This window comes from Falco biarmicus, chromosome Z (genome assembly GCF_023638135.1).
Source record: "Falco biarmicus isolate bFalBia1 chromosome Z, bFalBia1.pri, whole genome shotgun sequence".
In the NCBI taxonomy this organism is placed as follows: Eukaryota; Metazoa; Chordata; class Aves; order Falconiformes; family Falconidae; genus Falco; species Falco biarmicus.
Genome location: NC_079311.1, coordinates 8,076,241 through 8,092,621, shown reverse-complemented (window position 1 = coordinate 8,092,621; position 16,381 = coordinate 8,076,241). Strand labels below are relative to the sequence as shown.

At 43.8% G+C, this 16,381-nt stretch overlaps 1 protein-coding gene across 1 annotated transcript in view; it reads left to right on the top strand.

The window, feature by feature from the left end:
• The window catches only part of ELL2 (elongation factor for RNA polymerase II 2), a 36,706-nt gene that overhangs the window by 2,851 nt on the left and 17,474 nt on the right, over positions 1-16,381 (top strand). Inside the window, exon 2 of the mRNA XM_056325004.1 lies at positions 4,961-5,008. Coding sequence (XP_056180979.1) covers positions 4,961-5,008 — 48 coding nt within the window. The remainder of the gene's footprint in view (positions 1-4,960; positions 5,009-16,381) is intronic.

The window sequence follows — 16,381 nt, the reverse complement described above, 5'->3', positions numbered from 1 at the left end:
GAAGAGACACACAAGTGCTGGAGGAAATGGGTAGAGAAAGGAGCTTGACCTTGCTTTTTCAGACACGTGAGCTGTTTAGCAGCTGGTGGCCATGTGACAAGAGTACAACTTTGTTATCCAATACAGCTAAGTAAATCTATTTGTCAGCTTCCCTACGAGAGGCAATCCTGCCTTCGGAGCCAGCATCTCCAAGCAATTTCCCTCTCCCAAAGCTGCACCTGTTGAGCCCCAGGGCTGCAACATCAGAGCTGTGGCTCCAGGAGATGGGGTGAACTGATGAGGTGCGCCAGGGAGTCACGTTCCCGTCTGCCTCTGCACGCTGCTTCTGGTCACCTGGTGCTGCTGCTGGTGCTGGCAGTCTGATTTTGGCACCAGGCGATCGAGTGCTCCCTTTGGCAGCATCCCTCATGCAAACTGCTGCTGCTGCGCACTGGTTGTGGGTAAAGTGGAGGGAACCAGGAGCTACAGGTGAGAATATCAAGTGCCAGTGAGTCTCAGTGAAGATCAGAACTTTTGACTTTTCGCAGTTGACCCCCAAAACTGGCAGGTACCACAGATCATAATCCTGTCTCTCTTTTACTGCTTGTTAGATGGTCGTAATGCCTGCTTATGGTGAATAGAGGATAAATGCACTGGTATTTGTGAAGCACTCTCTGTGTAATGATGAGCGCTGTGTCTCTAGGGTTTATACAATAACCAAGTTGCACAGCCGTGTGCTAAGTTTTTTACAGTGTTTTGGGTTTTCCTGCTCACTTAATACTGTCTAGATTGTATGAAGACATGGTGTATTAAAAAAAACCCCAAAAACCTACACAACAAAAAACCACACCAACAAAACAAAACTTCAAAACTAATTGGGAGGATTAGGAGCCACCTAAGGAGATGAATCAAAACTAATCAAGAGCCACCAAAGCAGGCTAAATTCCCATTACATATCCATATCCATGTATCAGAATGACTGTGCCACCCCACAGCATGGTTGTTTCAATATACTATGCATTTGGAGGTCAGAGCTGGTGATCTGAACTTCATTAAGTGCAGCCTTGCTGGCTGCTTTGGCTCCTTGGTCCTTGCAGCTGTTGGCAGGCCTGATGTGACCGATGTGCTCGCTGCAGTGTTTACGTAAGGAGGGATCCTCTGTGGCAGTGATAACACTGTCTGTAGTAATTCAGTGGACTTTTCAGTGCAGGTAGTCTTTCTTCCCTATTTTTTCTTCTGCTTGTGAGGAGTTCCTCAGCTTAAGTTGCGCTCGTTGACACAACAGTGCTCCAAACTGACAGATAACTTTTTTGGGCTCAGAGGGTGGCTGTAAACGCCGAGGCTGAAAAGAGGAGGAGGGGAGCAGGAAAATCCTTAGGATGGCATTGCCAGGGAGCACCAGTACCTTGTTCTCGCCTCCTCCTATGTAATACATAGCTCTTTAAAAATTATCGAAGCATATGAAAAGTTTTATTATACATCACAGTGTCTAATGTGCTGATATGAAGGCATCTTCTGCTCACTCGGAGTCAGCATGCCTGAAAAGCAGTATATAGTTAGCTTTATATGCAAGAGTGATGCCTTACAAATATTGAAGTTATTTGCCGTGTGCGGTGTGTGCGTGCAGATCTTGAGTCTTGTGAGCAGATGCAGTCCCTGCCCAAAGACTATTAAGCAAAATAGTGGATTTGGATAAGAAAGCTGGCTAGGTCTTGAGTTCTTGCCCTCCACAATTTGAGATTCAAGACCTGACTGTCGCAGCTCCTCTTGTAATGTGGTTTTTTTTTTTAACCAGTCTTGTGTAGGAGAACATTTGTTATCTTAAATAAAATCTTCAGAGGCAAATAAAGAGTAGTTACTTAAGTGAAGTGTGCCTGGAGCTGTTTGTAACTTGGTTTTCAGCTGAGTTGATACCTGATTATTGCTACTCCTTAGCCCTCCAATGTGGATGTTGCTCCAGCTGTTAAGGGGGCGAACAGTTTTTTCCATGATCACTTCCTTGGGCTAACTGGGTGGGACTCTGGAGTTTATGCCCCAGGTGTGGGATCACAGGGTTTTCAAGTTCGCAGTGTTTCAGAAGTGTTGGGCTCACCTGGCCAAACTGGTGAGAGTGGATTGGGAAAAGGTGTCAGCTGACATGTTAGGTGAGAGGAATGATGTGCAGAAAGGGGTCTGGCTTAGCAGTGGTGGAAGTGAGCCCACCTCTGATTTCCCCGGTTGAGTCAGTTCTGGAGCCAGTTTCACCTAAAGTTTCAGGTGTGGCTTGGAGAAGGTACTGAGATGTCACAGCTTGGAGGTGATACTTGGATTTTTCAGGTGATCAGAAAGTGATACTGAGGAGCTCCAGAAAGACCTTGCCAATCTGGATCAGTGGCAAAAAAGGTGGCATATGGTTTTCACCTTAGGTAAAGTAACATGCAGGGGGAAAATAAGCTCTGTATAACATGAAACTTGGAATGGGCAGTTGCAATTACAGGCTGAGAGATCCTGGAGTTGCTGTTTCCAGTCCTTGGAACTTGTTTGTTCGGTGTGCATCACTAGCCAGAAAAGCTAGCAGAGAGCCAGGCACCATCTGGGAGGGTGCTGAGTGATGGAGAGGGTCGCTTTGGTGCTGTGTAAAGCTCTTGGGCCCCCACGTTTTGAGTCCCCTGTACAGTCCTGGTTTGTGAGGGATGCAAGGGAAGAGAGCTGTTTTCTGCTTACCTGCCAGCGGGTAGGTGAGACCTTTCTGCCTGATGCCCTGCTAAATTGAGATTATTTTTTTAAAAGGCATTTTCTCACACTGAAGCAGGGGAGACAGCTGGTTACACCAGCACAGTTTCTCCAGGTCAAAAACCAGCTTGTGTCAAATTCTGTGAGCTGCTGTAAGAAGGTGATGGCTGCTGTGTGGTCCTATGCAACCGCTGCATCACCTGTCTGCCTCAGTGTTTTGTGAAGTGCCTTCATATGTTCATTTCTGTGTGGAACATTAAACTTTGTTCTGGAAAACCTCAGACAATGTTTAGGACTTGTAACTGTGTGCCAGACTTTGCACGTGTAACCCATGGCATTTGTAAAGGGAGTTTACTTGTATGTGCTAGTTAAGCAGACAGGTCAAATTCTGCTCACTTCTAAAACTTCCTGGCTTTAAGTCAGGAGGTATTGCGGAGCAGACAAATTTGCAGCAAGCCGTTTCAGGGCTTAAGGTTGTCTGTGTTATCAGCTGCTGCATAGCTTGAGATAGCGTGTAAGCCTCCAATCACTGCAAGTCATGCATAGGGATTTTTGAAGACCCCACTGCCAACTCGTGTGGGGACTGCAGCTCTCCAGTGGTATTATTTCTGCCTGAGCCCCGCTCTGGGGTTTTGCAGCATTGGGTGATGCTCGCAGGTGACATGGAGCACCGGTGAGGCTCCACTTCGTTGTGCGCTCCTGCTGCCCCCTCTCTGCAGGCTCCAGCGCTTGCTGGCACCCGTGTGAGCGCCATCAACTTGTCGCGCAGCCCAGCGGGGGCAGTTTTCTGCTGGACGAGTGAGAGGTATTACTGCAAAAGGGCGAGGCAAGTGCAAGTCAAGGAGGAGGAACCTGTGGCTGGAGGGAGGGGACAACAGGGGCTGGATCTAGCTCACCTTTCCAGTGATGCTGAGTCCTGAATAGCACCTAAATGTTAATCCATAAGCACTTCTTTTGCTGGAATAAAGTCTGTATTCATTAGGATTTAATCTTTTGGTGCAGCTTGTTTAGTGTAAGTGTTTGCAGAGGGTTGGCAAACTCCCTGTAACACTCTGTGGACAAAGCCGCGCAAATTGAGCTAGTCAGCATAGCTGCCCTACGTTTTTGTGTCCAGCAGCATAATTTCAGGATTCAGTAAAGCTGAGCAAAGTCAGCATTGCTGCTAAAATGGGATATTCTTATCAGTGAGCTCCTGCTGGCACTGGTGGTGTTGCTGTTTGGGCTGTGCCAAGGAGCAGATGTGACCAGGAGCCAGCTTGTGAGAGAGAAAAGTAGTTTCCAACTGGCAAGCTCCTTGATTTTTACTTTTTATGTCTTCATGGGCTGTGGTGTCAGCACAGCAGCAGTGCAGGTCACTTCCAGCCTTGCAGGTCAGGAACAGGCTGCACTTGGTGCTGTGCAATTATAGAGACAGGGTGCAGGTGGCTTTCATTATTTTCAGCCATGCTTCCCATGGCAGGTAAGTAGCTGAAGAGGTGAGGATTGTTTGGGTGAGATCTGAAGTTTTTTAGGGCCAGTTTGATTGTACTGAATCTCTTTTTCACCAGTAAGACACTTAGTAGCTGAGGTTAATTAGCTTAAGAGTGTAGAAGAAGAAGAGAGGTGTTATCCCCTGCCTTCCTGAGGTCAGCAGGGCTGTCGGCGCTGCGGGGAGCACACACTGGTGCCGTGGTGGGAAGCCTGGTTTCCACTGGCAGGACTGGTGCGTGCATGGGGGGCCAGGCAGAGAGCAGTCATCTGAGAGAGTGGGAAGCGATGGAGGCCTGAGCATTGTCCTAATGAGGAAAGCCGTTGTTACCAAGACCTTTCAAGTAGGCTGGTTGCCTGTGTTAATCACTTAATTCGTTCCTGAGTTGTGTCTCCAGAAACAAAGCCAACCCCAATCCGTAACTGAGACAAGGGGGCAGGTGGGGAAGCACACTGCTTGGGACTCCCATGTTTCAGTGATACTTTGGGCAGAGAAGGGGTTGTTTTTCCTTTCAGTGCCAGCAGATACTGTGCACTCTGTGGCATTTTCTCAGACTCCCATGGTCCCCCAGTGTCCTTGCTGGCCAGGATAAAACACAGGCTCTTGGGCTTCTCACCTAGAAGAGAAGAAATCGCAGGTGCTGCGAGGAGCCCTGACCTGATGGGTCTGCACCATGGTACAACTGGGAGGAGCCCTCCGACTTGCTGTGGGCACATCACCTTCTCTTTCTGCAGCCAAAAAACTTCTGCACAAGTGTGGAGGTTTGTCATTTTACTTATACTTATTTTCCTTCTTTTGTAGGACCGTACTTCTTCTCAACCTTCAGTTTGTTTCCAAGGATCTCAAGGAGTGAGTATTTTGTAGTCTTATATAGGAAAATAAATGCAGTGTAGATTAACCACTTCTTTAAAAAAAAAAATCCTATTAAAAAAAATCCTACAGATGTTCTTAAGATCTGCTTAATGCTGGATATGTTTTGGTCTATATTTACTTAAGAGCTGTAGCTGAAAGTTGAAGAGAGTCATGCTTTAGGTATGCTTTGTTATCTTTTGTCATCATTTAGCTTAAATGTGAAAGCTGTGGGAATAACTTGTAAGTCATCAACTGAGCGGTGCAGATTTAATATTTTAAAATGGACTTCAGGTGGTTGGTTTCGAGGTATGAGGTAGGACTGCAGTTCTGGTGGGGCAGGGTTTTGTATACCACAGACTACTGATGGTTCTTGACCCTTTTCTGAAACTCTAATAAAACAGAATATTTCAAGCCTATTGAAGGAAGATACAAGGAAATGTGGCTTCCTAAAGGCCACAGGTCCTGTTAAGCAATCAGGAGTGCAGACTGCAGAACTAAAGCTGAAGGTAAAATTTGATACAGGCTGTGGGGTCTCTATAAATCAAATGATTTTGGGTTTAATATTTGGATTTTAAAAGATGGCTAAAGACTCATTTTTAAACGCTAAGGTATGGATTGTGCCTTTTGTGCTTAATTCAGATCCATTAACTGATCCAGTTTTCCATGCAGCTGCATGGTGATTGTGTAGAGATGGCCAGGAACGGATGAGAGAAGGATAGGTAAATCTGTGAGGAGGTACTCCTGCCCACAGGTGTGAAACTACAGCCCTGGTCCAGCATCCAGTTTGGCTGAAGGGTGCTCAGATGCTGGGAGAGTCATATCTATAACAAAGCTACGTGTGTAGACAAAAGTCTCTTTAACACTGCACTTGTTAGAAAAACCTTTCTCCTTATAGCTTATTCATAGTTTAAACTATACTGGCAAATATTTCAACTATAGGGGCAAAAGGATTTCCTTGCTAGAATGAATAACCATCTTAGCTAAGAGAGTCAGCCAAAATAGCTGTACGAGAAAAGAGTGGCTGGGAGCACAGATAAGTTTGAATCCCTGCTGCCATCAAGAGGGAAGTCATACTTGCCAATTTGTCTGGGAAGTGGTCCAGTAAAATGGCCTGTGCAGCCCTTCTGGCCAGCTTCCTGACCCACCAGCCATGGGAGCAGGTGTGCGAGCACTGCAAGGGATGGATCCGGAGCCCACTCCAAAATAAGCTCTGGGAGTATAAGTAATTAACCTAGCTGTTAATGTGAAGTTCTGCAAGTAGTATGCTGTGAAAGAATAATTACCAGCATACTTTATCTACTCTGAACCCTCTCTCTGCAAAAATTCATGTGCTGCTTTCCCCCGTGTCTCTAGTAGCAGCTTTAAAGCAGTGGTGTATGAGGCTTGAGGTGTTACTAGGCTGGGAGAGACCTTCTTTTTCTGATTTAAAAAGTCGGGATTTTATCAAAAGGTGTCACAATCTGGGGGGCACAAGACTGCTGAAGAGCCAAATGTTAACTCACAATGGTGTCGCCCTTGTTTTTGTTAAACAGTTAATTCAGGTCTGTGCTTTTTCACGATGAAACTCAACAGTAAAATCTGTTCCCATGCTCTATAAGATGGAAACATCTGCAGGGACTTTGCTGCTTGCTGCAGAAGCAATAACCTCTTACGGTACTTTTCCAGTCTGTCCATAATTAAGGAAATGCAAACCAAGGAATTTATTGCAGGAGGTTCCTATATCCCAAGTCTCTGCAATAGGGAGAAGAATTTAAGGTCATTAACATAGATGTTAAATTAAAACAGGGCACGTACTACTGTACATAGAGCAGGAGGGAAATGGTTAACTTGTTATTTCTGTATATTGTGCACCATGTTCTGAGTATTCCCATAGTACACAAACTGCATGGTGGAGGACTGACCTGGCCCTTTGAAAGGCCTTCCTTCCTCTTCTGGACTGGTTTCCATTTGGTGCTTTCCAGAGTGAAGAGCTTTCAAGGTGTGTTTGTCAGTGCCAAGGCTTTGCAGGTTACCTCTGACTGCAAGACATTTCCTTAAATGCTGCTGAAAATAAATAGTGATTTTATTTGTCTCTTGAGAGTACTTCCTCTGCAATTCAGGCAGCTATCTAACTCCCAGGTGAGGATAAAACAGTAGCGGGGGGGGGGGGAAGGCTGCTTTTTTTTTGTTGTTTTTTTTTTTTTTTAAAAAAAGATATTCCATCTCTACACATTCTAGTCGCAGTCGTCTGTGGATGTTGGGAAGAGCTGGAGTGGAGAAATAGAGGTAGCTTTCCAGTTTTCTGGCTTGGAGTGGTCTAGAGTTTTGCGTTAGATGTGGGAATTGAGAAAAGAGCCTTACACTAGCAGAGGCAAGGGAGGAGCTTTTATTTCATGTGTGTGTTTTAACAAGAAGCCGAGATTGGTGTCAAAGGGGCTCAACAGTCACTTTGCACAAAAAAAAAAAAAAAAAAAAAAAAAAAAAAAGGCAAGCCAAATTTATTTCTGTTGTACAGTAATGCTGTTCTGAAGAGATCTAAAAGTGTTGGAAGTATATAGATGGTCTCAGGAGGGCACAATAGCAAATCGAATGTGGTGGTAAGATGGTTTGCATTTGGTATGATAATAAATTATCTCTGCGTGCTGCATAGTTATCCTTTAGATGGTCTTCAGTACAAGAACCACTGAAACCGTGCTGGAACAGTTTGCACAAAACATGGCTAAGAACTCCGTGATTTGTGTATTTATAAAATATCAGTGATTGTTGAAAAAAACATTTGCACCAGAGCACAAGTCAGACCCTGAGAAGGAGAACTTTTCCTCCTGGAACATCTTACTGTATGCACAGTAATGTCTGCAGATAGCCAGGATAGCTGGAGGATACCGAGGGACTGCAAGAAACGGACCGTTACGGTGATACAGATTAATTTTTAAGAAATACCTTGAAATTAAACATTTTGGAGTACATCTAGGCATCCTGCAGAACATAGCAGCTGTGTTGCTAGATACAATAGCCCTGAGGAACCTGAATATTAGCAATTGAATTGTCATGCAGTAGGCATATACGTACAGAAAAGAAAAAGAAAAAAAAAGGCTACTTATACTCCAGTGTACTTCTGCAGTGATACTTCAAACAACTGCACTTTCCCTGCTATGGCTTGTGACCTGTATTTTTAACGTTGCCATGTCCTGCAGATTGCAAATACATTTCTGATATAGAGACAAGCTTTGTGAAGCATGTACCATACTCACAGCTGGTAACATCCTCGATCTGCTCCTGCGATGTACAGGTATCCAGGCTGCTGTGGGGCAGCCGCCGCAATCTCTCCTTCCAACAGTGAGTGTACAAAACCGGTCGCCCAGTTAGGGAAATTCAGCAGCCTGCTGAATCCTCCAGCTCCAGTTTAGGGACAGTTGTTGCAAACCTTTGGTCCCTGCCCTGGAGGAGGGTGCAGCAGCATGGGTGTCAGCGATAGCTGTTGCAGCCCCCGCTTTTCTGCAGCAGGGTGGTGACAGATTCCTGCTGGTTGGCAATGAAACCACCAGGGTGGCCAGCACGTGGGTTCACACTGGTAAACTGATGCATAAAGGCGAACTGCATGGATTTGGGGGAGCAAATGTTAATTTCTTGGGAAAAAAGGCCAGCAGAAAAATAGGAAGGAGAGAGGCAGAAGAACTGAAACTAAAAGAAAGTCCTTCCCCTGAAGGTTGTCCAGTTGACTACAGGTCAGCATAATAGGTAAAACATATACAATTGCAGTGGTTTTTTATGTAGCAAAATATTTCTTTTTGCAAGGCAGCCATGTGTAGTCACATTTTTTCTGTAAAAAGGCATCTTTATTTCCTTTTTGAAAGGCATATTGGCCGTTTATGTCCTGTAGTGTGGATTTAACAGAGGAGGAGGACGTTTAGTACTTGAAGGAAACAGCATTTTGCAAAAAGATTGTCACTTATTGAAATGAACACACAAGAAATCAGCACTGAGATTTTTCTCATGTTTAAGAGCAGTTTGTCAGAGTTTCAAATTGGTCAAATAAGTTTCTGGAGCACTTTTGTCTCCTTGAAGGTGCAGGCTGGACCCTTCTGCTGTAACGCAGAGGAGCAAGGTTTAGGGTCAGGAGCAAGCTTAACTGGGCAGAAGACACTGCAGCAAAGATCCAAATGATGCTATGGCAAAAATCGTTCCTTTGGGGATTTGTAAAAGTGGAAGTTAGATGAAACATGGCAGAGTGTCCGGGCTGAGCAGAAGAGTGCCTTTCGCCAGTAGCAGGGGTTTGCCTTTTGGCATTGCTCCAAAGAAACTGTGAACAAACTTCAGCTTAGAAATGGATTAATTGGAAATGTCTCTCAAAAAAGTAGTCGGAGCCTGACTTGGAGGGCCCTGCAAATTTTATTTTTAAAAAATCCTTTAGTCCTGTTTTAGAGGCTTGTGGCGTGAGCTGGGTGCTGGCATGGCTGCCCATATAGGGCTGGAAGCAGATTCCAGCTCAGGCTTGGGAGCAGCCAAATCTTATCCTTAAAGGAAAGGCTGTGGGGGAAAACCACTTGTGCGATGGCAAGATTGAAATGATTCTGAGAAGAGGCAAAGGAGAAAGAGGGTTTAACACAGCTGCTGAGCAGGCACCTAAGAAACCAGTGCTCATATTAGCCTGATGATGTGATGCTGTACAGTGGAAGAACAAGAGGAGTGGGTAGATGTGTTTAGAAAGAGAAGAGATTAAGTGACTCGGACTTGGAGAGCGAAATACGTCAAGCCTGAATTGAGGGGTATTCTTAACAGCACACAGTATCAGTGAGAATGATGGAAAAGAGGAGGATAGAAGTGGCAAAAACTACAAGCCAGAAAAATTGCAGTGAGTCCACACAAGAGCTTCAGGAGAGAATTATGAGAACTACTTCTGCGTTGGAGAGGCAGTGAGGATGATATGTCAGAGTGAGAGAGGGTAATGATAGATCCGGAAATCAGTCACTGAGAGGAAGGGATTGAAGTCAAGAGTCTGAGTTGTTCTAGTATGTATTCTCTATTACTAAGTGCTTTAGTAAGAAATGGCAAGCCAGTTTGAGGGTGTAGAATTTAAATTAAAATTAGGAAGAAATTCTCCCTGTGAGGGCGGCGAGGCGCTGGCCCAGGCTGCCCAGAGCAGCTGTGGGTGCCCCATCCCTGGCAGGGCTCAAGGCCAGGCTGGACGGGGCTGGGAGCAGCCTGGGCTGGGGGGAGGGGGGTGGGACTGGGGGGAGTTTTTCATCCCCCCCCCCCCCCCCCCCCCCCCCAGCGCAAACCATTCTGTGATTCTGTGATTTTGAAGTAGGCTGCAGAGGGTCAAGAGGACTTCATACTTGTCCTGAAGTGCTCCAGCTGGGGCAGTAGCAACACTGGGACCAGGTCAAAGCACAGAACCCTGCTCTGTGTATGTGTTGGTCCAGTGTGCTGGTGCATGCGTAAGGGTCTGCAGCTGTGGGCTTTGCTGGGGAACCTCCTCCAGTAAAGGAGTGAAAGGCAGGAGGCAGGAACAGGGTACCCCTTTGTGCCACAAAGCACACTTCTGTTGGTACCCTCACCTCCTGGCTCTCCCCAGGTTGCACACATGCTTGACTGGAGCTTGCCAGAGTTCATCTGAGTTTGTTTTAAGTCTTGAAGGTTTTTTTCTTCCTTTTTTTTTTTCCTTCTTTTCAGTTAAAAGTAGAAGCTTGTTTTCATTTGAGAAGATTTGAAGTCTTCTCTGCATTCTTTTGTTTCCAGGCAGCTTGCATAAGAAAACTTTACAATTTTATCCTAAAGTCTCAAATTTCAAAAGCATAAAAATTAGAAGACTCAATCTCTACAGAACATCTGTTCTTCCACTTTTGTTTTCTATATCCTGTGCTAAGACTTGTTATTTTTAATTGAAGAGGACCCTGTACCAACTCAGTCCTTCCTTCCTGAGATTTCCTTTAGCATATACAAGCTGGCATCTTTACAAATTTCACTGTGTTTACCTATAGATAAACAGATTTGGTGTCCTTACTGTCCTGTGCACTGCTATACTTACCAACACTCTCTGCCCCCTGGTGCTCAATCTAACTGCAACAAAGCGGTTGTCGGTTCATGTTTCAGGTAGTGATGCTCTAGGAAAGGAGGACCCTGCTGTGAATGCTGTCACTGTGCATTTGCTGCAGCAGTGATGTTCATGAAGATGGCCTAGAAGAAAACTTTTTTTAAAATTTCTTCTGTAGTTTTCTGCAAGGATAGCTCTCTGCACCCCTGTGGGACTGACACAGTCAAATGCCCTGGCTGGCCTGGGGAAAGCAGTAGGAGCATGCTCATGGAGCCAGACTTCTTGGTGGCAGCTGCCTGTTAGGTTGGCTTCGCTGTGTTTTAAGAGCACGCCATATCACATGAAACCAACACTAGCGTTGTTAAAGTCTCTGCTAATATTTGTGTCCTAAAGTCACCTCAGTACTGGAGATTTGGATGCTTGAAAGCAGGACATCTGTTATCCCATCATCCACTACATAATTCAGGCAAAAAATGTGCCAGTGAGGGAAGATTCTGAGGGTTGATGAAATTTTTCTTTGAATTGTATGCAAACATAGACAAAGTTATTTTCTTTATGGACCCTTAGAGCAGAGGCAGTAGGAGCAAATTTCCTGCAGCTGCTGTCAATTAAGGATGATCAGCCACTCCTGTCTTTTCAGAGTGGATCTAGAATATAGGTTTTCTGCATCTCCATTAGCCTAGGGGGAAGCTTTTGACATTAATGGCAAGAATTCCTGCATGCTTCTGTTAAAATAACGCAAATTCTGTAGCCTAAACAAGCAATTACTCAATTTCCAGAACTGGAAAATAACTCTCCTGAAGTGGCTTCTGACACTACCTTTTTCATGTCACCTTTGACAAAGTATTAATCAGTGGATTCATCAAAGATAGAGGGTTTTTTTAAATATATTTTTTTTAAAAAAAAGGAAAGAAGAAGGATGATGGCACAGATGGTAAAGTGGTGTGAGAAGGCAGCTGTGAAGTAAAGCAGAGAGGGAATGCAGAAGGGAAGGGATTGAAACAAACAGCTGGTCACTACAGAGCAGAAAATGTGGTCAAACCTGGCGGGGAAAACAGAGTGTTTACCTGTCTGTGCCTTAGGTGCATCTTGGCTTGTGTCTTTTTTTCCACACTTCAGTGCCTGCATTGTTGTGATTGTTTCCTGGCCATGCAGGAGAAACACCTGCTGGTGGTACTGATAGCATCCCAGGGATGCTAAGGCTTTTAAGCATGAATGGATGTAGTTTACTGCTTTGTAAATCCTCATCCATCGCAAACTAATTGGGTTATCATATGAAACAGACTGGTGATATTCTTCAGGTGTTTATCAGTTGTGGGCTTAGCTAGAAGCTAGTGGCTAAGAGGGGTATTAAGGGCTGACCTGGGTGTTAGCTGAAACTGGGTCACTTGCCTGAAGGCTGCCAAGCAGTGGGAAGAGCAGTGAGGGCTGTGCGTGTTGGGTAGGATGTACAGGGGAGCTGGCGCAAGGCGTAGTGCAGCTGCTTGCATGGATGCATCTTCTGGCTTCAGGGAGAGTCTTTCATGTGACAGCCTTCTTGCTTAAGTGGGGAAGGAAGCATGTGCAAGGATAAATGTGCTTGGGCATGTGAAAAGAAAAATGATGCCTTGCCTTTCTATGCTAGTACCTCTTCTGGGAAGTATATAGGCAGTGGACTTGCCAACTCAGACCCCTTAGTTAAGGTGTTTGAAGTCAGGCAGTGTTAGGGGAAGGCTGCAGGGTTCATTGTATAAGGATGGTGCCTAGAACAGGGGGAAAGGTTGTTGTGAAAGGTGTTGTGTTCATATACATCCATTTTCAAGGTGGCATCTTCCCTTGTCTGAACACGACTGGGGCAGCTCTTCAGGTAAGATGTGCAAACGTGGAGCTTCTCTTCAGGGCGCTCTCATCTCCTCTCATTGCCTGATTTGGTTGGCTGCTGGTAAGGATCTGGTAGATCTAACAAAGGATTATGGCAAGGACCTTGCTGTTTCTGGAAGAACCATGTGTATCAGCTACAAACGATGGTCAGTTTGCTGTTGAGAAATCCCCCTTTTTGCTGTAAAAGAATATAACAAATTTCTTGTCAGTGTATTACATGCTATGTACCAGCCAGGATGCTCTTTATGTTTAGAAGGTTGAATACAGATCAAAAGCAGCTTGTCCGAAATGAACATGCTCACAGTGGCCTCACAGTGCTACTTTCTGATGCAAGCAGAAGTTTATTTTCTATTATGGATTAATGTAGTTGCAATGTGTATTCTTAGTAAGGGCTCCCTCGACCTTCTCCAAGTATCACTCAAATAGGAAAACCAAACTTTTTGTCACTATGCTTGTCTCAAACTGAATGCAGTATCTTAATTCCGTTGATTAATTAAGTCAAAAATTCTTGAACTGCCTATTGAGCTTTTCAGAACTGTGCAATATAAGTATACAGTGTAAAACCAGGACTGTTTATTCGAAACAGAAGGCTTATTTTCAGAAGTTTCTGAGTCTGTAAACTACTTCAAAGTGTTATTTTTTCTTTCAAGGTAAAGAAAGAAATGGCAGATATGTCAACAGCAGTAAAACTTGTTCTTAAGGGTTGGGGGTGACAGTAGCCTTTTGCAAACGTAGGTATTGTCAGCACGTTTATCCAGATGAAGTACTGCTTTCTCTAGGTTACTGGAAATGTATTAATATCTGAGAAACAGTTTCTACACTGCGTATTGCCTAGCAAAAACCCTGTGCTATACAAGTGTGCGCCTGCAAGATGTTTACTTGATTTATCAAGGGATGAGATCATTTTTGCAAAGAAGCAGGGGGGAAGCCTTGAAATCTCTTCAGGCCGAAGCTGGTGGGTGGCATTTGGTAGAGGACAGTGCACCAGGGTGGGGTTTGCTCTGCATGGCAGGCTGCTGAAGCATTGTCCTTCTCTGGAGCAGTAGTGGGAGGGGGCAAACGTGGTAGAAACCTCTGGTGAGCTGGCAAGTGGATCAAGAGTGGCAGCTCCCAGTTGCAAGTCTTGCATCATCATCCTGGTGTTTAACCTGCTCTTTCTTGTTGCTGTAGTCACCTTGGTGCATGCCAGTACTGCAAAAGCATGATATGGTACACTTGTGTTGGTGGGACATTTGACTGTAATCCGCAGGTAATTTTCTGTACACCTGCTGCCCCATGTTTGGTTTACTTCAGATAAGGTACCTTGCAAAGCCTCTGTCAAAGGGTATTATACACCTGTTTCCAGACTCCATTCCAGTTTTTCAAGGCTGCTGTGAATTTTACTCCATCCTCATGCATTTTGTCCCTGACAGCTTCGTATTAACCCACAGATTCAATAATTGTACTCCATTCCATTTCATAAGTGTTTAGGCTTTCAGTTTTGATCCATAATATGGGAAATGGGCTTATCTGATTTAATTACATTTGATACAACTTTAAAAGACTTGTTTTTTTCCGTTGGACCTTGTCCCAAGTTTTTTAGACTGGATTATCTGAATTACTACAGACAAGTACATTTGCTTGTTTGAGGGACACAGCTTTTGGTTGTGTGGATACTCTGAATGGGTTCCCCAAAAAAGTTGACAAAAATCAAAGGCTTGTGTCTGCTGCATTACAAATTGCATAATAAAACTTTGGAACCAGGGATGAAAGAGTTAAATTCTATCCTCAGGTTAGTTGCACTGCCACTTTTGACTAGCAGAGCAATATTCCCCCACCATTCCTGCATTCTCTTAATCTAAATTAATGAATACCCAAGGAACAGTCATCTAGTTCTTCTGAAGTGTGTGAAAAATGTACCTGAAAATTTCCATTAAAAAATTTGAGAATGCAAGTACATTTCTAGACCTCAGGTCTCTTTCTTGCCAAGTTTGTTGGGTGGAGGAATGGAGCTGTAAAACATTTTTGTTTTTTCCATTTGAGACTGATCCTTGGAAATCATTGTTGATATTAAACTTCACAGGCATTTGCCTGTGGAGGCAGTCTTGTCTTTCCCCATACTTTCATCAGTGTCTTTTTTAGTATTTGTGGTAAATGGGACCTTGTTGATGAGAGTGGAACAGCAACAAACATATTTTTAAATGTGCTCTGACGCCAGCTTCTGCCTTCATGTTACTGTGTGAAAATGCATCGAGCCACTCCATGGTTTAATAACCACAGCAATTCTACCAGAATTTGAATTATAAATATTAGGTTATAGAAATTCCTGATGTGTAAGGTGACTTTATGCACGTACATTCTGTAGACTGATTAATGGAAAATGAAGACTTTCTCAAAATAAGCCTAGAGAATGAAGCAACAGTCACCTGCTTCCCTCTGCTCTGCTGTTATTTCTTGAGAGCCAGCCTTAGATTGATCATAGTGTATATTTGTTGGCTTTCCAAAAAGTCTGTCAGACTGAAAAGCATTACCTCTTCTACAGTGAGTTGAATTCAAATTGTCAAATACATACACACCTGCTGTATTTACAGTAAAATCAGTATGCTGAAACATTCAGTCAGTGGTACTTAATTTGTTACAGAGTGTAGATGAATTTTAGTGTCATTTGGGCCCCTATGGTCTTCGTAGGTTGATGGCTTCTCTGTAGTAACCTTCATAATAATTAAAAGGTGAGTATATAATCCAAGTTCACGTGTTTGGTAACTTAAACAATTTATTTCCATTCTTATACAAAATGCACAGATTGCTCTTTTAAGCATACTAGTGGCTTAAAGTAAGTAAAAGAATATGGTGTTAAGATGACTTGTCTTTCTCCTTCAGACAGACAAGCCACTGTCCCAAGCTGCTGGGAAGCTCTGCCAGGTACTGATGATTAAAATATAAATCGTAATGCAATGGCGTTGTAGTATCACTTTGTGCAAATGACATTGGGATTTATGAAGACTGGCCAATCTCACAAGCGAAATATTGAGAGAAAGATTTCTAAGAGGCAGTTGGATATTGCTTTTACATATCTTTGTCAGTTGTGTTTAATACTCCATTAAAAATTCAAGCAAATCTCAGAAGAATAGCTTTTTAGATTTACTGCAAGCTAGTTTCACCTTCGGAATAAAGTAGTTGGCTGGCAGTAGTTTTGTTGTGCTTCAGTATTGTTTTGTGTAGCAGCACACTGAAATATGTCCTTGTGCCAATACACATTGGAATGATTTCTCATATTTACATTTTTAAGCTCTAGCAGAATGCAGCACGTTCTGTACTAAACTATTAGTTCGGCCAAGGAAATCAAGTTTTGTTTTTTGTAAGTTTAGTCAGATGTAACTATTTACATTTCACATTTATGCAAATAGTCACATCTAGAGCTGAGTAAAAGATGAAGGCTTTTAGTGCCTGCTGGAGTTGAAATTAATCTTTTACAGTTTAGGAAGTTTTACTCTTGTAATTTAGGGGTTGCTGGTTTT